This window comes from Hirundo rustica, chromosome 3 (genome assembly GCF_015227805.2).
Source record: "Hirundo rustica isolate bHirRus1 chromosome 3, bHirRus1.pri.v3, whole genome shotgun sequence".
In the NCBI taxonomy this organism is placed as follows: domain Eukaryota; kingdom Metazoa; phylum Chordata; class Aves; order Passeriformes; family Hirundinidae; genus Hirundo; species Hirundo rustica.
In genome coordinates, this window is record NC_053452.1 from 89,935,765 (window position 1) to 89,959,599 (window position 23,835).

Below are 23,835 nucleotides of genomic sequence, written 5' to 3' on the forward strand. Positions count from 1 at the left end.
ATAAAATGAAATATAATATGAAAACAAATAACACACAGCAACAAGTGTAAAGTCTGGACTTTTTTCGGTATATCATATATTCCATGGCTGCATGATTTTCTTTTCATGGCTTACAAATCAGCATCCATATTAGTAGGTAATGTAGTTCAATAGGCATAGATTTGCAGGTCAAATCAATTAGTGCTGAGGACCCAACATCCCCATTTTTCATGTTTCAAGAAGCTTTGACTCACACTAGACCTGGTCTGCATCTGAATGCCAAGTCCATATAGCTGAAGCAAGCTGAGGTGTGAGGCAATCTTCTGGTGCAGCTTCATCAAAAAGAAATTCGGTTTATGTACTCTAGGGATACAATGGGGAACAAGGCATTTCAGCAAGGGACAGCCAGGAGATTTTCTGCAAAAGCACGCTCTGGATCTGAACCCTAATATGGTCATATAACATATTTCAGCAAAACACTCTAATTTTTTTCTTGTTCTTTAGCTTCAAAATTCTAATATTTTCCTTGGTTTTAACTTTCTTTGGCTCATGTATGCAATTATCAAGTAAGTTTTTCCTGGATTCATTCACAGGTATATAGCATAGGCAAAAGATATTCCTGTTTTCGTTTTCTGTCCCATTTCATATGCTTCTTGCATTTATAAAGGGTAGCAGGCCATCATGAAATTGTGAAATCTAACTAGGAGAAGTTCTTGGTCATTCAAGCATCGTGTGTTTCTTGTATCTGAGATTAATTCAGTAGAATATGGGAAATCTTGTCCTTGTCTTAACCTAGTGCAGTTACAGTGTGCTTGGAAAGGGACTAAGTTATTTTGGGTTTTGTATAATAATTCTTGTGAAGTGAATGTGATAATTTTCTTTCTCTGTAGTTAGCTGTTATATTTTCAAGCTTTATATTATTTTGCAGAACTTTTAAAAAACTGTTTTCTTTGCCGTATCAGGAATCACTCTTCTTTGGTATCAGAGTGTTACAGCACCAATAGTGAAATGTCATAACATTGCTCATTTTGTTAACCATAAACTACTCACAATTTGTTACAAAAACTGCTATTTTAATCTTCTCCACAATAGCAAAAGTAACACTATAAAAATAAATGGCCAGTGTTGGCATATATAGGTAATTGAAAGAATGTATGATTTTTTTTTTATTTAAAGATGAAGACAAAACTCTTATGGCAGTCAGCAGTGATGATCTGCCTTCTCTTCTATAAACAAACTGAAATACATTTGATAACTAAAAATCATCACTAACAATTGTAGATTTCCAGGAATAATTCAGTTTATTAATGTTTTCTTTTAATTAGCTGAACTGTATAACATTGATAATAAAACCTCTGAAAGCAGGATTCTCAATGCTGCACAAATGAAAGCAATCCAGTAGCTCATTTAGATTCTTCTCCTGCTGTCTGCAGCAGATCTATAAATAGAATAGGCTACAAACAGAAATTTATTATTGCAGCTGATATCAATTTTCTTTTGCAAAGGTGTCTGGAGGCATTATTCATGAGATTCATTCTGGTAGACTCTCAAGCTGAGATCCTCACTCCCAAGCTCTGTGGGTGGTCAGTTTAGGAGCACACTAATCAACTGCTATGATCAAGGACTGTCACAAGACTTACTTATTTCCCTCTTTTAAAAGACACAGGAGGTCTTTCAGCTCCAGATTATTTTCTTTAACCTGATTGCATAGATATTATAAGCACATAATGATTTTTTAGATATCACATGCATTTGAAATTTTATCAGTGCTCATCCTAATGATTATGCTATTTTTGGAAAACCACAATGAGTGTGATTTGATACAACATGCACCATGTCTTCAGCATTCATACCCATGGGCACATGTGACCTTTTCATGTAAAAGGCAGACAAGTTTCTGTTCAATACTGAGAGTATACATGAATACTGAGCAATCACATGAACTGACCTATCTAGCTGTCATCTATTTTTAGCCATAATATAAGGAAAAAATCAAGTAAGAGCTTTTGTGAAATTATATTTATAATAAGTGAGAGATAGGAACATCTTGCACTCTTCTGTTTTCCTGACTGTTTTTGGTTTTCTTACCATATCTGTCAGTGTGCTATCTTTGAATACGATAAAAAAAAATTGGTACAACCAGAATATGTACATTTCTAAACATAAGTTTTTTCAACCCTCAAGACTGATTACAATTTATTTTTATCCTTGCCTATTCTAATATTCTTCCTGTGACTGAGAACGTAAGTTATATGATAGCAGAGATATTACTTGTTTATTCTGTTTCAATATAATCCCTACTACAAGTGTTCATATTTCAGGATTTTTTGCATCCTACTCTATACATACAAGCTCTATGTAGTACCTGAATATACAAATGATGTTTCCATTTGCAAAATAAACTAGTAACTTTCATTTTTTGCTCTCATATACTTTCATTTTTTCAGACATAATAGAAGACCTGTTTTCTTGTAGCAGTCATTTTGACTATGCTGTGAAAGCAGAAGCACAAATAACTAGTGAGACATTAGAAAAGTCACATATCACACCACCAAAAGAAAGAAAAAATATCAAATGAAACCCAAAAGAAACTGTCATCTCAAGTCACCAATAAGGCATTCTGGCATGTCTTATGCCAGGAAGACTAGTACAAACAAAGAGATCTATTACAACCATAAGTCAGATGCCACAGATTTTCTCTAAGTGTAAATCCTATTCTGCTTGTTTTGAGTCCATTTTTGTACTTACTTACTTTTTTTTTTGCTTGTTTTAATTTAAACTTGTCAGTGATGAAGAAAATTGGTATTGTGAATGCCCTAAACTCTACACTGGAAAACTCTGCCAGTTTGCAACTTGTGATGAAAATCCATGTGGAAACGGTGCTACATGTTTTCCAAAGTCCAGGCGAGATGCTGTTTGCTTGTGTCCATATGGAAGGTCTGGCATCCTCTGCAGTGATGGTAAGAAACATTTTCTTCGTGCATTGGTCATAGTTTCTACCTTTCATAGAAGCTGTGGTAAGAAACATGCCAAATGTTTTGAAGGTAAAACGCTGAAAGTCACCATCTCCCCACCTAAGAATACAGCCCAAAATCCAATCACAGGCAAAGAAAGGCTAAGCTGACCACCCTTCCCATGTGTTGTTTCATAAAATTTCCAGCCAGAGAAAGGTAGAAAGAAGGATCAAAGTTGAGAGATTACTCAGAGAAACTGGGAAAAGCCTGATGTCATCTGATGTTTTAATAAATCACCTGGACAAAAACTGAGAGATTCAAGTGAGAGCTCCTTTGAAAAAATTGATTTCTCCCACTGTTTGATTTTTCTCTGCTTAGAGAAACATTGCTTTGTACGTTTTGCATATTAAAACAGAGTATAACAAATACTTTCTGGATTGTAAAAATACCACCATGTACCATAATTTGATTAATTTTGGGGGGTCAAAAAGAAGGACAATTTAAAAATTTTTATGTGCTTTTCTGTGAAACTGGAGGCAGGATGAAGTGAAAATAATAAAGCAAAGGAAATAAGTCACTTTGACTAACATTGTCAAAGGAGGGACTTTTATTCCTTGAGCATTGGTCATAATAATTGTTCTAGGTCAAAAATGTTAATGTGTGAACATTCAAGGTATTCTTTCCCCTAACAGTGAATGCAGTTAGAAGTAATGATTGAAAAACCTACATATAGAAAATAATCACTGGTTGTGAGCACATGAAGTGCCTTTTCAAATAAATAATAAATAATGAGCAGGTTGGTTTTTGTCATACCATATACATACTTAAGACTTATTTTAAATTTTTAATTCCAAAATTTTCAGTAGATGAATATTTATGCTTCATCTGTTTTAATCTAACCATGATACTTGATAGCAAATAGAAGAGGTGGGTATGTGAAACATGTATGATAATTTCTTGGTAGCCTTTCCTAGTTTACAGTAGCAATACACTGGGACTTCATTTGCTACATATCTAGTCATCCAAGCTGCATTTCTTTGCTCCTTCTCAATTCCGCTGCATCCTCTTTAAAATGAGCCTCCAGAGCTCATTCAAGGTACTATATTCAAGGTGTAATAATGCCACTGCTTTATACCGTGGTGTTTGACATTTTTCTGTTTTACTCTCTGCCCTTACTTAGCCAATTCTCCCATTCAGTTTTCTTTTATGAGTACACTGATATAGTCATGAAAATGTTTATTAAAATTTCCAACACCTCTTCTTTTGAATGCTGGTGGTGAGGTCAGAGCCCAGTATTCTGTATTAAAGGCTAGGACTCTCTGTAATCAATTTACAAACCAATTTACATCTGTCAACACTGAGTATCATCTAATGCTTTTTCCCTGCAGTTTTTCAACGAGGCTCTTCTGCTACTCTTTGTATTTAATTGTCTCTAAATTGAGAGACTACATAAAAATTGAGAGCCTAAATTGAGAGAAAGTACAGAAATTCATTAGTTTGATTGGGCTACAAAACTGGAGTCTTTGAAAGCACATAAAGAATTAATTTTAATGAATGGAAAGGGAAAACTTTCTGGATCATTACTATAAGAAAGCAAAATGGGAAAGAACACTCAGCTTATCAGGACAGAGTATAAATCTAAGGTAATCAGCTGACAACATAAGAGAGTATTATTGAAAAATTAAAAATTATTTTGTTGAACTGTATCTTAACAATTTAGAAGGAATAGAAATAACCTGAGCCCAGACAGAAGCCTTAAAATGAGTTGCAAGAGGCCCCTTTATCACATTTTCTAAAACAAAGAAGGGAGAAAGAGTCACAATGCACTGGAGGCTGGATGTATCCTTATGGATAGCCCTAGAGAATCAAAGCCATACTTTTGGGAGATATTTGAAGAAAATGATAGATTGCCTAATTAAAATGGTAGAACAATTTAAATTATTTTAGAAGCAGAAGGGGAACTTAATTGTTTACTATGGCAAAATGTGTGTCCCAGACAATACATTTAATAGAAAGGAATGGTCCATAAAAATTAACGTATAGAAGCACACATTTTAAATTAATCATCTTTTGTTTAAGATACACAATAATATTGTCTCTACTATTCGGATTATAACCTAGTGCTTGCTAGTTTGTGTCTGAAACACTGAAGAAAAGCTGTTTATCAAAATGTTTATCAAATAATTGTTGGTCTTCATCAGCATGGAACAAGTGAGATGTCACAGTGATTATTTGATGAAATGAATATAACTAATGTACCAAACAGAATTGAGTTTCATGCCAGCTTTGCTGCTCCTACCGATAGAGATTATTTGCAAAAGACAAAGTAAGGATAAATTAAGATGTGGACAGAGCCATAAATGAGCCCACAGATACAGATCTTCCCTCTGTCAGAGCTCCAATTGCTATCTGTTAAGGGTTGGAAGTCATACTGAGAACAACAGCAATGTTTGTAAGGAAAAGTTATAATAAAACTATTGTCACTATTAAATTTAAAAAAATATATTAAAAAACAGAAGAAAAACAAAATTGCTTGACATGACAAGTTAAAAATGTGTCATTTTATGTGAAATGCATGGCATTCAAAAAGGGAAGAAAATTATAGGACTATTGTAAGTATGACAAATGAGGTAAAAATATAAGGACAGATAATAACCTCTGTTAGACAAACCTATATAAATATGGAAAAATAGACAAGGTCTGGGACTAACAAGGATTTTTCTTATTTTTCTGAATCAGACAGAGCATACTGCAGTCTAAGCAGGCTGGTAACAACAGTTCAGAGTTTATTTGTTATGTTATGCCTGTTTCAGACATCAATAAAATCTTCCAAAAGCATTTCCATTTTTCCAAATATACATTGCAAGATGCATTATCTCTCACTACACATTTTTCTTGCTTTTATCACTAGATGACCACATTATTTTGACTGTAAGTTGACCATTATACATTGAAATGCCTCTCAAGAACCTACACAGCTATGGCACAATGGACCAAGGGTGGGAGGATGATAATATAAAACAGAAGAGAGTGTAGACCATGTTGGTCAGGTGAAGGACATAGCCAGACAAGCATTCTGATCTATTTACGTGTGACTCTCTCTGTATCCCTCTATTTTCCACACTTGTTCCTCCCTAAATCACCTATCTTCCTCTTTTAGGCACCCATGAGTCCAGTGCTATTCCAAAATGCTCTTACCTACATCCCATAACATGTCCCATACCCCATGGTACTTACTCCCCTCTGTCCAAAAGGTGATCCAGTGTTGACTCATCATGGGGTGTGTCGCACCTTTACACTAGGGCTGAAGGAATCCTGACAGCGCTGGGAGGGGTCTGGACAAGGTGTTCCTTCCTCTGAATCCTTAATTTGAGTCCTGCCTGCTGTTGCACTCTGTGCTCCTCTGGGATTGTGGAGATGGACCTGTGATGGGCTGGTGGTTCCTGGGATAGGGGTGGAATTTGACTGTTGATTTTCAGAGTTAAATGCCTCTGTGACTTCCTACTTTTCTGGGGAGTGGGGTGGAAGGCAAGGAAAGAGAACACCATCAATACACGACACTTTGGAAAATAAACTGTGTCTCCATGGGCAGACTGATTAATTCCCCCAAGTGACTTCACTTCTTTAAGCTGCAGATAAAGGGATCTACATCATTTAAGCTGAGTCCAGTTATTGAGCTCTGGATTTCAGTAGATTTGTGTGAAAGCAGCCAGCATTCAAGCCCTTAGTCTGATAAATTTCCTTTCACATTTAAATTAGTAAAAAGGTGCTTGCATTTTGTTTTTTGCAGACTATAAATCTCCTCCAGTGTTTAACATCACAGAGTTGATTAGGGTTGTTAAATTGCTACCATCTCTGTAGTCAGCCTTTATTTCTTTTAATTTTCTGTTTCTGTTTACACTTCTATCTAAGCACAGAATGGTGGCATTTCCTGGTTTGTACAGGAGATTGATTTAGTCTGTAAAATATAAGATCATTATGTTTGAAATATCTGAGTGTAAGAAATTTTGATATATAAGATGCAGAAATCTTAAATAGTAGATATCAGTGTATCATTGTACTGCAGAATTGTAGTGGCTTCCTAAATGCAAGTGAAGCAGGAATGATTCATTCACCAGGACTGGAAATGTACACCTGGTGCTATTGGTAATTATATGTTGCACAAGAAATGGGGCTCTTGTGGGAAGCTGTTGGTCATAACATGAGGCCTTTTTAAGTCGAGAATCAAGAGCAAGCACTTTCTAAGAATAGATGCAAATTTAAAGGGAGAAGGATTTCAAAGTACATGAGTAATTGTGTCATTTCCAGGGTTTTAGACCAAACTTCAGCAGTTTAGTTTCACATACATTCATATATGTGACAACATGAAGCAGAGTCCTAGCTGTGACACTGTATTTAGCAAACACACCCTGAAAAAGGTCATTCACAGCATACATTCACATTAGTCTGTAAGGTTCTTCCTTGAAACATTTCTGGACAACACTTATGGTAATGTTTCACAGTCTAAAGAATTCCAGCAGGTTTTTTGTGGGATGTATTCCCCCATGTATAAAATTAATTTTGAAGTGTTGAAGTGGGAATAGTCACTTGCTTCAAGTTCTGTAGAGTGAAAATCAGCCTGCAAGCGATTTGTTTCTGTGCAGCTGTCTTTGGCACACAATGTCACCTTCAGAGTTGTTTGGGTCTGCAGACTGAGTTGTGCACTTCGGTGACAGCAGATGCCCAAAGGGAATTTCTTCATCTAAAAAAATCTGCATTGCAAGGTTCCTGGTCAGTAATAAAAGACCTCAGGGAATGCTCATCAGTGTTGCTCTTCCTACTGTTTAAGAGAGTTTATTTTCTGGGTCATTTTGTTTTCACTGGGCCTTAATTTCCTCCACTCCTTCAGTGTGAGGAATGTCATAAAAATTGTAAAAAACACATATAGGCACACACACACTATTAGTGTCACTGCTGTACTAGCAGTTTTTGAGAATCATATTTTCATCTCTGAGCAGTGAAATTACTTTTATTACTTCATATTTCAGTTCCCAAAGTATAACTCTGATGAATCCATGATTACTGCTGCCACAAGACAGATAAAAGGTATCCATAAGTCCTGGAGGTTGGGAGGGAAAGCCATACACCTGAATGACCCATTAAGTGGATCACTAACTCCTGATACAACAGTCTTCCAGACATCAGGAGTATTTTACTACCACCTTGAACCCTCAGCTGGCACTGCACCACCCTGCAGCTCTAGCATCTTTTCTTCCCTGGACTTCCCAGAGTATCCAGTGAGAAAAGTGGGTTTGCGTGGCAAGGTTACCCTGCAGGCCATGATTGAGACCGTGGTGAGGCAGCTGGCCCCCTCCAGCCCATGGAGCCCCACAATGGAGCAGATATCCACCTGCAGGCCATGGAGGATCCCAGGCTGTGATCCCACGGGAAACCTGTGCCACAGCAGGGTCTGGCAAGACCTGTGGACCCAAGAAGAGAAGAGCCCACATGAGCAGTTTGATGGCAGGATTTGTGACCTGTGGGAAACACATGCTGTGAAGAACTGTAGCCCATGGAAAGGACTCATGTTGGAGAAGTTCATGGAGGATTGTCTCCCATGGGAGGGAATCCACACTGGAATGGGGAAAGAGTATGAATGGGTCTTTCACTGAGGAGGAGGGAGTGGCAGAGGCCTCATCCAGAGCCCCTATGCCCCACTACCCTGTGCCAGTCGTGGGGGAGGATGTAGAGAATTCAGAAGTGAAGCTGAGCCCAGGAAGAAAGGAAGGGAGGGGACAAATATTTTAAGAACTGGCTTTATTTTTCATTATCCTACTCTCATTTGATTGAGAATTTTTCACCAAGTCAAGCTTGTTTTGTCCATGACAGTAAGTGGTTGTCATGGGATGAGAGCAGACAAGCCCTACCTTAGCCTCAGAATCCATCAGAAGCTTGAATTTAAGGAATTATTCTGGTACATAAGTTCTAATGATGGCAAAGATAAAATATCTTAATCAGAATTACTTACTACACAGTATAAAATTAAAGCAATACTAGTAGATTACAGCATAACATAAAACAGTGCACTGTATCAAGGGATATAGCTATATTAAAGCCAGCTAAAGAAATAGCATTGATTAGGAGTTGAATGTAACCACCTAAATGATGATAATGTGCGCAGATTCCATCACTTAATCCCTGGGGAGTAAGGGTAAAAATCCCTACTCATGGGAGAGCTCCCACACATTTCCAGGAAAATGTATAGAAGATTTCTGCTTTGTGAAAGTTTGGTGTGATTTATATAGTTGTAAATTAAGGGGTCTGTGAGTCAGAAATCTAGCTTATCTTCCCAAATCTCACCTCGACATTAAGATGTTTATTGGCAGCTGGGAGACACCAAACCAGCGTTAACCCCATGCTGCCCAAATAACTCTACAAGACAGCTTGTCCCGCTTGAGTTATCTGACGGGTCAAGAAACAGCAAATAAGGGGGAGTGGGATGTCCTGCCACACTGGTGAGTGATCTTTCCCTGTCCTTATCACAAGACACATAATTTCATTCTATTTTCTCTGTCCATCTGAGGAGGGGCATGACATAGCTGCTTTGGTGGGCACCTGGTGTCCAGCCAGGGTCAACCCACCACAGCTTGGAAGACTGTAAAGTACAATACTTGGTAGTAAATTCCACTCATTTTTCAATTTGTCTTTGCAACAGCCCTGTGTATCACTTAGGGAAGATAGGCTTGAGAGTTGCTCAAATGAAAGGAATTTGAGGTTGCTGGTCAACAGCTGCTAAACGGGAGCCAGGTGGTGGCCAAGAAGGCCAGTGGCATCCTGGCCTATACCAGCAATAGTGTGGACAGCAGGACCAGGGCGGTGATTGTCCCCCTGTACTCAGCACTGGTGAGGCCACACCTCAGATCCTCTGTTCAGTTCTGGGCCTCTCACCAAAGAAGACACTGAGGGTCTGGTGTGTGTCCAGAGAAGGACAATGAAGCCACTGAAGGGTTTGGGAAATAGGTCCTATGAGGTGCAGCTGAGGGAACTGTGGTTGTTTAGTTTGGAGGAGACTCAGGGGGAATCTCATTGCTCTCTGCGACTACCTGAAAGGAGACTGTAGTGAGGTGGGGATCAGTCTCTTCTGCTATGTCTCAATGGGCAGGATAATAGGAAATGGCCATGAGTTGTACCATGGGAAATTCAGATTAGATATTACCCAAAAAATATCATTGAAAGAGTGGTTAGGCATAGGAATATGCTGTCCAGGAAGGTGGTAGGGTCAACCATCTCTGGGAGTGTTTGAGAGGCATCTGGATGTGATACTTGGGGATATAGTGATTATGGTGGTGCCAGGTTTTTGGCTCAACTGGATGATTGTGAAGGCCTCTCCAAATCTTGATTCTGTAATTCTGTGATTCTACGAAACATGAGCAGGTCTTTAGGAGAATGCTATACTATTCATCCCACACTGTATATGGCTGCTGATCTTGGAGCCAGATACTGAGCTGGTGACTGTTCAGTGAGTTAGTGTTAATATTTAAAAAGTGTATAATCTGATTGCAGTTCTGTAGCCAGAAGTCTTCATCTCTTTCTATCCCTTTAATGTGTCTTGGTTTTTGCAATGTATTTTAAAGCTCTGGTCCAAGATGTATTGCCAGTCAATGCTGAAGGAACATTAATTTAAACTCGTTATAGAAAATTCAAAGATAACAAAACCATTATTCTCTTTTTTTTTTTCCTTTGTCACTTTATTCTCTTCACTGTGTTAAGATTTTTTTCAAACTGTAGTTGATTTTTTTCAAACTATAGTTGATTTTTTTTTAACTCCCATTTTTTGTGCTCAGCTCCGATGAGAGATACAATGTTAGGGAAGTAAGTAGTCAACCATATTGATGCATTTATATAATGGGATAATTTGTCATTATTTGTTTGTGAGTCAATGGGACATATCATGCATTATTACTTGTTCAATACTGGCAATGCAGAAAAGCAGAATGATGAATGACATAGAAGTGACAGAGAGACATAGGACAAGATAAAGGACAAAAAGTTGATAAAGTACTCTCTCAGAGCAATGTGTATTTTAGTCACAGTGTTAATTTGGAGTCTGTGAGCAAGGCTCATAATCAAAGACATTGGGACATATGTCTGTTCTTTACCACTTCAGACTGTGCACTGCAAGAGCAAGAGTAGAAAGAAATCAGTTTGGATGATGTCCAGACTGGAAAAGAAAATTAACCCAATGAGATTAGCTGTACCCTCTGCTAATTCAGCCAGCCTCAGACATTTTACAAATACTGTTAAAAGGACTGTGTTTCAAGAGAAAGATTATACCGTTTTCTGCAGTCTTGGCTCAATAACTTTATAACTTAAGAGGTAGAAAATAAATAGAAAAGGTGGAGCTGTTTTGCTTCACATGATTTTGCCAATCACTGAGTTTTTCATACGGGGTTATTACTTTTTTTCCCCCCCAGTTTTTAAGTTAAAAATATATGCGAGTATGGCAAACTAGTCTGCATTAAAATCAAACTAATGAAGGTCATTGCATGAAATGGATCTCAAACACTGATGTACATTTACTGATGACCTTTCACTTTTTTATGTGATTGGATAAAGATTTCTTGACAAACAATACTTGGAATAGAGAAGAAACATTATTAAAAATATGGTATAAAATCTATAAGTGGCAGTTCAGAAACAGATAAATATGGAACAGCTATCAAGCTAGATAGATTGAGCTAGCTAGAAATATATGCTTTTGACTCAGTACTAATTAACATTTCTAAATACATTTTACTCTCCAGAGACCAGCATAGGGAGGACTATCTGCAAACACTTACTGCATGTACCTAGCTGCTAAGAATAGGGTGGCTAATTAGATACTGCATCTGACTTCTACTAGGTGTGAGAAACTTCTTCAGTAAAGTGGAGAAAACTGTCAATAAATAAACCAAAATAGTTTGTAATGGTTTCCATTAAAAGTGCCCATGGGACTCTAGTCCCTTAAAAAGTATTATTCCTCTTCAGAACTACATGCCTGATGGAGGTGCAGCTCCATATGGTGCTCATGTACCACTTCACTTTGGATCCAACACCATGTATGCACAGGGAAGAACCAGGACAGAGGGGAGCAGGGCTGGGATATGGCAGCTGGTTAACAAGTGCAGGTAGTGCCTTTGCAAGTCAACAGTAAATAGGGACAGTCCAGCCAGAGAATTTGAAATATCCTACATCTGTTTGTGGGTCTGAATTGCTCCGCTGGAGGAATGTGCCCTGCTTCCTGCCAGCCTCCTGATAAGCTACCATTATCTAAGTCTTTGTTTGCTCAGCTATTAAGTTTAGCACACTGTTAGTGAGGTACTGGATTTACTGTTATTTTTGCTTGGGTGTTCATATCACTGATTTGTGTTACTGTGTTATTATCCTTGAACAAGTTGTTGATCCCAAAACCTATTGGATGGTGGTGTCCATTACTATCTATGGAACCTAAGGAAGGCAGGGATGTCTTGAGTCCCTATAATGTTGATATATTATGGAATGTACTTCATGATCCCAACAAAAGGTACAGTTAAAACTGGATGAAAAGATCATAAAGAGCTGAGAGGAGATGCGCAAGTAGTCGGACAAACATTACTCAGGAAAATTGGTTCTCGATAGAAGCTTTGAGAATGGCTGTGCTCAGATACCCAGGAGCAAAGAATGTTTTGTGACTGTTCTGACCTGAAGTTCAGAGATGTATATTTTATTCTTCCATACTCTCCAAACTAGGCTCAATTTTGTGTCCTAGGGTTACTGGTCTTTAAAATCAGGGGAAAAAAGTGCTTCCTTGATTTCACAGAGAATGAGTTCAGAACTTCACAACCATTTAGCTTTTATGGCAATCGTGACCAGAACAAACAACATGCAGAATGAGAAGGGGTTTCAGGATACAGAGCAGAAAGACTTCATCCCACCTGTCTTTAGAAGTCTGAAATACTTTAATCTGATTTACAACCCAATGCTACCTTTTTACTTGGTGGGGTGAAATAAGTATTTTAAAATATTATTCACCTGTCCTGTATAAGGAAGATGTTTTATATGAAATCATATCCTAAATTTGCTTGGTTTTTCTACTGACATGAAATGCAACATTAGGTGGTCAGCTGCTACATAGACATCTATGTCACAGATCATAAATTCAAAGAATTATAGAATGCTTTGGCTTGGAAAAGTCTTTAAAAGCCATTCTGTTCCAGTGTCCTTCTGTGGGAAGGGACACCTTCCACTAAACCAGGTTGCTCAGAGACCCATCCAGCCTGAGGAATCCACAGCCTCTCTGGTCAACCTGTTGCAGGGCCTCATCACCTTCACAATAAAGAATTTCTTTCTAATATGTAATTTAAACTACCCTCCTTCATCTTAAGGCCATTCGCCCTTGTCCTATCCATACAGGCCATTGTGAAAAGTCCTTCTCTAGCTTTCCTGTAGGTCCTCTTCAAGTACTGGAAGGCTGCTACAAGGTCTCCCCAGAGCCATCTCTTCCCCAGGCTGAACAACCCCATCTCTCTCAGACTCTCCCATGTCTTCACTGGAGAGATGTTACAGCCCTGTGATCAACTCAGGGGCCTCCTCTGGAGTTGTTCCAACAGGTCTGTGGCTTTCTTGCATTGGAGGCCCTTTGTCAATCTTTAATCCAGCTTTATATGTAATGCTGGAAGGAGAAAGTAGAAAGGCAAGAAAAAAACTCCCCACTTAGAATACTCCAAGGATACAGCTGAGACAATGGCATATCTCATCCTGGGGATAAAGAGTTATTCCCTGTTGGGAATAACTTGTCAGGAATAGATTCTTCAGTGATCTCTGCCAGCAAACCAAATTTCCTGGCTCTGTGAAGCTACATGAGGGTATTTGTTTTTCCCCTTATAAATCAAAGCAGAAAAAAACAATAAACACAAAGGACTCCTTTATTTTAAAATCTTCTTGTCTCTTAAATATTTTGTGGTTTATTAAATAAATATAAAGACAAAAAAAAAAAAAAAAAAAAAAAAAAAGGGGAGGAAAAAGGAAAAAAAAGGAAGAATATTTTGCATTAAAGGAGCTGTCTGTGTGTCATATTTTCCTGAGTTAGCAAAAATACAGAATTTGAGACTTCTTCAGTCATGTTCAAGTAATCTAAGGGAATATGGGAGGATTAAAACTAACATCAGATTTAAATATGGGAGAGTTGCACCTTGCCTCCCATGCAGTCCATGACTCACAGTGGTCTGAGGCTTGAGGTTGTGCTCAGTCAGATTAATTTCCAGTGTCCTTCTGATTAGGACAAAACCACTGTTTCATATGGAAATTTCCTGGCTCCTATTTAAGATCAAGAGCAAGGCATAACATGCCACATGTGTAGAGTGGTGCTTAATAAATGACAAAACCTTTCTAGCACAGGCTTGGAGTGTGCAGCAGTACAGAGTGTACTGTCCCATTTATTATGTCCCATGCCTGTGTCTGCACCTTCTCTCTGATGCAGCTACCAAGGAAATGTCTGCCATATCAGTGCCAATACGGCAGGTTTACCAGACTTCAAATTTAGAAACAGATTCCACACTCTAGAGGTGGTGATGACATTTTCACAATTAGGAGTTATTGTTTCTCCCACTCTGTAAGCATTGAGGTGCTTGGATGTACTTAGGCTAACATAGATTTACCTGGGGAGTATTATGATTCTATACTAGCGATTCCCGTCTGCTTTGTGCGTGGTGCAGCTTTGTATTCCTTCCTCCCCCAATCCCTCATACTGCCCTCACTAAAAAAGCTGTATCCAGTCATGTCTGGTGTGCAGGTTGGTTGGAGGTAACTGCTCGAATCTTTTAAATCTAGTCCCATACCCAATCTTTCAGGATTAAGCTGCCATTCCTCTTTCTCCTGTTTTTACTGAGCAGTATTGTCAATACAAGCATTATGTAATCTCTGAGCATCAGCTCCAGGAACTGACTACAGCAGTCTGGCTACTGGGTGCCAGCCCTAGGGGCCATGTATCAGCACTCTGTTCTCTGTACAGACATGTATAGACTTGATTTTATTTGTAATTCACGTAGGTCCTATTCACTGTGCTGCAAATTCATATTTTTATGATGCTTCTTTTTCTTATTTCCTCTACCTGTGAAGATTTATTGTTCCATAACCTCATCAGCACATCCTTGCACTCACTTCACTCAAATGCCTGTCAGAGATGGAATTTCTTTCAACAGGAAAATTTCTTTCTGTATTTTCTTTTGTTTGTCTGTCTTGAGTGTACTTTTATTTGTAGCAATGTTATGCAGAGTCCAGGAGATGGCAGTAGTTGCCAATAATTCATTTTTGAAAATAAGTCTATTTACAAAAGCTGAAAAATAAAGATATTTGTCCTCAGAGGAGAGCCAAACTATATCCGCATGTGTGTAAAATATTACAACATAACAAAATATTAGTTTTATTTATAAGCTTTTAGGTTATAAACCAGACTAGGAAATAGAACTTGTAAACACATATGTTGAATGTTTTGCTCTAACACTGTATTTATTCTTTTTTAATCCAGCTATTAATATTACTCAACCAAGTTTCAGTGGCACAGATGTCTTTGGCTATACCTCATTCCTAGCTTTTTCTACAATCCCAAATATCACCTTCTACTATGAATTTCGCTTGAAATTTCAGTTGGCAAATCACCACTCAGCTTTACAAGACAACCTGATTTTTTTCACTGGACAGAAGGGCCAAGGTAAGCTTCATTTGTATCACTCATCTAACAAGCTTTAAAATACTTATCAAGCAAGTAGGATAAAAATATGAACAGCTTTTTCTTGATTCCATTTAAGATATAATGCCATTAGTGGGGAAAAAGTATCTTCAAAACTTTTTTGTAAAGACAGTAATCAGGTTGTATAAATGTTTCTTTTTATTAAGGAGAAATAGAATTGCTTCCAGTAATTGAGATCAACAGTTAATCTGAGGTAATATATTTCTGAACACAATAAATGGAAACCAGAAGGTGAAGGCTCCCTTTTTTCAGTTGTTAACATAAATTTCATTATTGATCATCGAACTCTGTATTATTTACATAAAGTAGGAGAGCCTCAATCCTGAGATCTCTCAATGCAAGCTAACACAAGTTAGTAATGAGTAAATTGGTCTAGTCGGTGTAGCAGAGCATTGAACGTGGTCTGATTAATACAGATGAGAAGCAGGTTATGTAGATCTACTTAGAGTATTTGTACTAAGATTTTAATACTTTCAGGTATGTCTCCACAGCTGCCCTCTGTGGCAGACTGCAGGGTTTCAGTGTGGCGTGGGTAATACTACTTGTGTTCTGTCCATCTCAGCACCACTCCAAACAGAAGCCATATTACTAATGAAACTTGAGAAAAAACAAGATATAATTTGATGCAGATATAAAGCTGTCATAGATCATAGATGCTTCATAAGAAGTAATTTATTTTTTAATTAATCTCTTCTGCAATTAGAGCATGTCCTAACTTTTGGGTTTGGAGCTGTCCTATGGTATTGTGGAAGCCTAGGAGGGAGGTTGGGTAATGTGTCTTAGGTCTAAACCCATCACAGTAGGAGACTGATTAGGTATGACAGTAGAGAGAGATAACAGAGTATAGTAGCAGAGACTAAAGTAGACGTTTTACCATATCTGAAACATCATGTAAGTTTTGCAGATATGGCTGGCCCTTGACTTACAGGAACCCTACACTTATGCTGAACAGTATCAGAAAATTAATGCTTCAGAAGGATGAAGGAGGGGAGAAATTATTTTTTGCTGTTTCAAGATACTGAGCTCCCAAAATGCATTATTAAAAATCAATTTTGGGGAGACATTATGCAGTTACATATATATCTACCAAAACAAGAGCAGTATGCAATTACATATATATCTAACAAAAAAAAGTGCAGTATATCACATCAGTAGGATACAGGGGATCCCTCATTTGCTATGTTAATACATTTGATATTTTCTAAGGTCTTCCTTTCTATGAAATTTCTTTACTTAAGTTCCTATACTCTCTGAGGTTTCTTCCCCTTTCTCCCTGTGGCAGACTTCCAGGAGTCAGGCTGTTATTGTATTGAAATGCAAACTAAAACTTGTTAGCATAGGACATCTCAGCAGTTTATCTATCTGTGATATAATTAAGTCTGCTACTTTTCATTTGCAAAGATCTAGTCAAATTTAGCTAGCACAGTTCAGCTGATCAACTGCACTTTAATGTGCCACGAGACCCTGGTACTCAATTCATTGGGTTGATTACTCAAAGTAGCCTAACACAAATTGGTATTAACCACTACAAATGGATTTAAACTCAAAACTTAGCTCTGCTGCTATAGGTGTGGAAATCAGGATTTGCTAAGCTTTTTCCCAAACTTCAGCAAAAGACATGGTCAAACCTGCTAACTGAAATACATTCACATTATTTTAACTTCATCCAGGTACAATTCTCATCATACTACATTTTATTCCTGTAACAGTCACCATTCACTCCCAGGCAGCCTTTCCTTTCACTCACTAATTACTAATTTTTGTGGATAAACAAAATATTGTCTTTCTTTTTTGGGTAGCTGAGCAGAAATGGTGCACAGAGTTGAAATTACCTAACACCTTTCCGTCTAATCATTCAGAAAACCGCATTCAAAACCAATGACTGCATCATTAAATTTTTATAAGGAGCTCTGTTGTAATATGAACCCAAAGAAATCATTAGAACATTCTTTTCAACTACGAGAATGAACTACCACATTCAGACGTGTTTCTGCAGCCTTAGGAACAGAATTTCAAACACCTGTTTGGAACATTTCCAATTGTAGGAAACGTAACCAAACAAAAATTATGCCAATTAATTCACTGTCTTTATTCAGTATGGAGAAAATGCATAGATGAAATGTAGAACACCAATGGTATGAAATAATCTGATTCTTTTTTCAGTTACAATAATCAAATAATCAAACACACACAAAACTTTCTTAAACATAAAAGATACATTGCACTAAAATTTGTCTCAAAAAGGCCTGCCTGCAGGGTCTACCCAGTACTGTCAGAAGTCATTGTAGAATGTAGGTCTTGGAATTGTATTTGGCTGAACTGAGTTTTAAAAAGAACTCTTACTGGTGTCATTTTTATTAATGAAAATGCTAGCATTCTGGGCCTGTTATGCAGTTGTCAGGCAGAAATCTGGCTTTTTATTACTTTGCATATCATTTGTGTGTGTGTGAACACTGTGGTACAGCAGCCAGGCATTTCTACATCCCCGTGTTGAACAATGGGTGGGCAGCAGAGCACCTGCCAAGGACAAGACTTAACAAACACAGAACAGTGAGGTGATGGTAAAATGCTGTTGGTAATTTGCGACTTTCTCCGTAGTTTAAATGGTTGGGGAGACTGAGCACCCACATCTCAACTACCAGAAAGCAGTTTCTTACCAAGTGAATGTCACTTAGTTCACAAAGAGGCTCTTGTTTTAACAATTTACTGAGTGTTGATCAATAGCACTTTCAACAGGAGAAGCATGAGGTTTTTCACAGCCAGTGATCTTCAAGTAAGGAAGTATATTTTAATACTTAATTTGCATTTTTCCCCTTTCTCCATTTCATTCCGTTTCTTGTAGTTAAGATACTCTTGCAGCACCCTACCTGATTCCTCTCCAAAGTTATCTCTGCCCAAACCAGGGGCATTGATTTCATAGCTAACCTCTTGTGAGTTACAATGAAATTCTGTTCCAACACATAGTTAAAGTTAAAAGCTGTCTCATTTATGCAGACCAATAACATTATTTTATTCTGCCCCAACCCTGACAGAGTACAAGGCTGGGTTGGATAAGACCTTGAGCAACTTGATCTAGTCAATGATATCCCTGCCTATGGCAATGGGTTTTGGGACTAGATAATCCCTAAGGTCCCTTCCAACCTCTCAACAATCTATGATTCTATGTTAATCTTCACAATCAAGTCAATTTTGTAGAGTGCTAACACTGTTGCACTTCGCTAATATACTTTAATTCTGAAAAAGCATTCTTAAAAATCAGAAACCCTTTTAAATAAGTTTGTCTTTAATGTGCTTCCCCTAGTTTTGCTGGTCAAATGACATAAGTACATCATAGACACTGCTGAAAATAGAAAATTTAGTAAAGGTTTTTAAAAAATAATCATTATTTTCAGTTTGGAAGTCCTTCATTGGTAATGTGCCAGTGTAACTGAAAGCAATGGGATTTCATTCAGTTATGAACAAATCATAAACAAATCATTGTAATAAAAAATGAATAGTGTTTGTATTCTATACAACTGAATGCGGCTGCACACTTTCTACAGAGGCAGTGGATTTATATTCTTTGGAATAGGGATTTACTTTTCTTTTTCTATAGGTTCTTATTCCATCAGAATAGTAACTCTACAGAAAAAAAAAACAAAACAAAACAAAACAAAACAAACCTCTGTATAGAAAAAGCACAGTATACCACAGATTAATTTCCAGAATATAAGGGGAATATGGCAGATTTGGCTGTGAAGCAGATGTGTGCAGAGCTTCGATGGGACAGCAATATAAGTAGCATTGTTTCGTGGGGAAAAGCCTACTTTATCTTTTGCAAATGAAGAAAATTTCCCATGCATTTGAGACAAGGGTATCATTTGAAATGAGGGCCACCATGTGACACTGGAGGAACAAATAGGAAGAGACCTTCCCTGAAACAAATACAAAACTAGACAGCCTTATGAAAACAGACAGAAATATCAAATAAAATACAGTGTACAGGCATGAAATTGAGAACTGAATTGCTTGAATTCACAGGAGAGTTGTAAAAAGAAATGGATGGCTTTGAATTTCAATTCAGGACATCCTAAGGCACAAATGAGAACATTCTTCACTTTCACCACTGTTTGTAACCTGGTTCTTTTACCATACACAAAGAAAGGTTGGGGTTGGTAAAAAGAAACAAGTTGATCAGTTTTTCTGTAAACAGTGGTGGTTCCTCTCTTGCCTGTGTGAGAAGAGAGACTGAATGCTCTTTAAAGATGCTAGTGTAAAAATGTGTTTATTTGGATGACAAGGAATAGGTCCAGGAATTGAACTCTTACTCATGGGCTTTATGTCAGATGTAAAATCCTTCAAATGAGATTTTACACTATAGTTACTAAAAGCACAAAAAACACTTATAGCATACAGGCCTAAATGTAAAAAAATTAAATTATTCACTGCAAACTAGCAAATCAGTTCTAACCTGAAAGTTAAAAAGCATTCAAGAGTTAAAGCACTTGAGTGACTAAGGAAATTCCATCAATGAACGTCCTAGAGCTGCCTTAATCAGGGACAGGTGCAATAAAGTCTCCAGGTGTTATTAAGGGCAGCTGAAGGAGCTTCAGCTAAAAGCTGATAGAGCTTCTTCAGAGCCATGTCCTTGTTACTCCCTTCGCCTCAGAGTAGCAGGTGCCCTCTGGTTTTGAGGCTCTTGAAGCACATATAACAAAAGCTGAAATCATCCTGGAACAGGATTAAGTCAGGGCCTATTCTCACATGTAACTTGAATTTTATTTTTTTTTTAAGTTTAGAGAAAGTTGAAAATTTATTTGTGCTCCAGGTAAAGGACCAGCAATGACTGCTAAATCCACCAGGGTTGACAGGTTTTGTAGATATTGCTCACTTAACTGTGGTATGAAAAAAATCTTCTGTCAAAAATCCTATAAATGTTAAAAATCTCTGCAGTTTCTATTTTAAATCCACAAGAATACTGGAAATAGTTTTACAAGTTAAACAGTGAATATTAGAAGTATATAGTAACCTCATAAGCTTCCTGGCTAAAATTTTGCTAACTGCTAATTTCTCAGTAGATTTTGAGTATATTTTACACCCTGGTGTTCACTAAATCCTGGAATAAGTAGTTATCCTTTTCTTTTGTCTTTTCAGGTCTAAATGGAGATGATTTCTTGGAGTTAGGCCTCCGTAATGGGAGAGTGGTATATAGCTACAATCTAGGTTCTGGCACAGCAACAATCATTAGCAAACCACTTGATCTGACACACAATGTTCATGTCATACATCTTGGCAGAAGTCTCCAGAAAGGCTGGCTGAAGGTAAAAAAGTAATCCCTTTAGAAGGATAGCTTCTAGATGAAACTGTTCTCTATGATTTTTCACATTTTACTAGATTTTTTTTTTTTTTTTTTTTTTTTTTTTTTTTTTTTTTTTTTTTTTTTTTTTGCTTCTCTATAAATCTGGGGGGATTTTCTTCCCCCCTTCTTTATTTAGGAACTAGGAGTTCCTAAATAAAGGCAAATCCTTTTGTTATAACAAGTATCAATGTTTCATTGAAAGGTGGATGATCAGAAGAATAAAACTGTCACTTCTCCTGGGAGGCTGGTTGGACTCAATGTCTTCAGTCAGTTTTATTTAGGAGGCTATCATGAGTATACTCCAGAACTCCTACCAAAGGGACCCAGATTTAAGAATGGCTTTCAAGGTAAAGACTACACCACTTTCAATTCCTTTTAATACATTCCTGAGATTGTGTATCTTTCTTTCATAGGAAACTGAAATTACTTCTGTCTTATCAGGATACAAACTAAAATCTTCTTGGCTGAATTTCCTAGCTTTTTCATTATTTCACTGTGAAACATGATGCGAAAAGAGGCTTTGCTGAATAATTTTAGTATTTTTTGTTTCTGCTAAAATGGAAATTTGCATTGTAATGTTTACCATGTAATCTCTCCTCATGTGACCCTGTTCTACAGCATCACTTCAAAAGCACTGCCTTTCTCTGAAGTAGTTTAGATTCTTCTCCCACTGTGACTGACAGTGTTAGTTTGGGTAATAGCTTTCACACTCAAAACTCCTTTCTGAAAGGAATATCTTTTTTTTTTTTTTTTTTCTTTTTCCTGGCATTATGGTCTAGGTCTTGAGACAGGACTTAGCTAATTCCTTTTGCAAATATTTATCGAGCAGATAATAATTTTTACCTCAAAACTGATATTGAAGCTTTATTAATCTGTTTTCAATTCCTACCATGTCAGCAATGAAGCAAAGGACTTCTTGATAATGCTTTATTTTTCCTCTTTACTTCCAAAGAAACAATTTTCTTGATACTTGCGATGTAAAACTTCAATTCATTTTAAGCACTGGAAAGTCTTTCAAATGAAAAGAAAATACTTTGCAATAGTAAAACAGAGTTTGAGTTCTCAATTATGCAACTGAGGGTACGTTATGAAAGGCAAGTATAGCAATAGAACTCACTTTCATACACTAAAACTGTGCATTTCCATTAAGACCATGTAACTGCTTTATTTCCAGCCATTATCTCAATTTTCATTCTTACAGTGAAATTCCATCAAATTCAATTTCATATGGTATAGTCAATTTCTCACTCAAAATGTCATTTGAATTAATATCTCATCCGTCTCCATCTTTTCAGGAGGCATGGATTGTATAGTTGTACCCTTCCCAGCCCCTTAGCAGCTTGCAAATTGGCATATCATGAAGCAATGTCTGTGCAACTATTATAATAGGGTCAATATCTGTGAGCTACTTCTGGCTTTTTTACAGATGTGCTAATGTTAATGTGACCAACAATCCCTAGTGCTTTACAATAACCACAAATATTTTGAGTTTTCCTGTCCCAAATGTATTGTAATGACCAGATTTCTACAAATTCAGTATGAATAACCTTTAAAAAAACCTAAAGTTCATATACTTTGTTATGATAGTATAATAATAACTTACAATACTATTTATTGATTTTTCATGCTCTTTAAAAAGAAGTATTACTGGAAAATTTAAACAGTTTTCTCTTTATCTCTATCATTTACAGTATTAAGTCTATTATATTTGCTAAGTCATTCCATGCTCCTGTTCCCAGCAGCAGCTTGCCTCTGTTCACCAGAGAATAATGATTTTCAAGGAATCTACACTTTCCTATGACCAATTTCCTCCAACGTTTTCTTACATAGTCAGCATCTCATTTTGTTCTTGTCGCTCAGAAATCTCCCCATTTTCACTTCTCAGGATAAAAATTAACCTCCATAGATTGTTTTTTTCCCAGAGTGGGAACTGCAATACCACCAACAGAGAAGAAAATTTTGAACAATTTTACTTCAGCCAATCTGCAACTGTAGGGATCTCACAGAAACTCTGGAAGTGACAGCCAAGATAAATTTATCTAGGACATAGTTGATTAAACCACTCAGACTTTTGGAACCCTGCTGCTGGTTCCTTTTAAAGACATGATTTATTAAAACCATTTTGCTTCTAATACCAGAGTGTACCTCTCCTTTTGTAGAAAATCACTGCTAGATGAAGAAACATTGAGACGAGCCTTACTGCTGCAGACTAAATGTCCCCAGTGTCAGTGTGCAATAATTTAGGATATTTTTTCTCTCTACTACTACAGTTTCAGACCATTTCCTCCCTGACCTGCATACCTTTAGCACTTGTTCAAGTAATTTCCACAGAGGAGGAGGAAACTGAAAACATTTTTTTTAATAAATTCTCATTTAATTATTAAAAGTTGTGGAATTTTTAATTTAGGAAATGTGTGAATCAGCACCTAGAGATTCTTTTGAAAGGCTGAAGGATGTTTGATGGTACTGTAAGGAATTTGCAAAATTTCAGTCCCTTTGAGGAGCTGAAGAAACTGCTAAAGGTAGAGCTCAGATGAAGCAACCAAATTCATGTGCACTTTGAGGCTCTTTGCACTTCATCTGAATGTGAGGACCCTTGGGGGCCTAAAGGAACTTTTGGTAAATGAGGTGGTTTACTTAAGTGTTCTGCTTTTCTTCATTTCCTATAACAGTGTAATGTAGGGACCTTGAGAGTTTTCTGAGCACACTGCAGATGCTCTAAAAAGTAAAATCTGAGGTTTAGGTATAGCTAAAAGTCTTGTGGCCAAAGAGACTCAGCCTCATCATTTATGGGCAATCTGAAATGGGGGCATAAAACC

At 37.2% G+C, this 23,835-nt stretch overlaps 1 protein-coding gene across 1 annotated transcript in view; it reads left to right on the top strand.

The window, feature by feature from the left end:
- The window catches only part of EYS (eyes shut homolog), a 718,062-nt gene that overhangs the window by 664,414 nt on the left and 29,813 nt on the right, over positions 1-23,835 (top strand). The window contains 4 exon segments of the mRNA XM_040058168.2: positions 2,767-2,939; positions 15,457-15,639; positions 20,812-20,978; positions 21,219-21,363. Of these exon segments, the coding sequence (XP_039914102.1) occupies positions 2,767-2,939; positions 15,457-15,639; positions 20,812-20,978; positions 21,219-21,363 (668 nt within the window).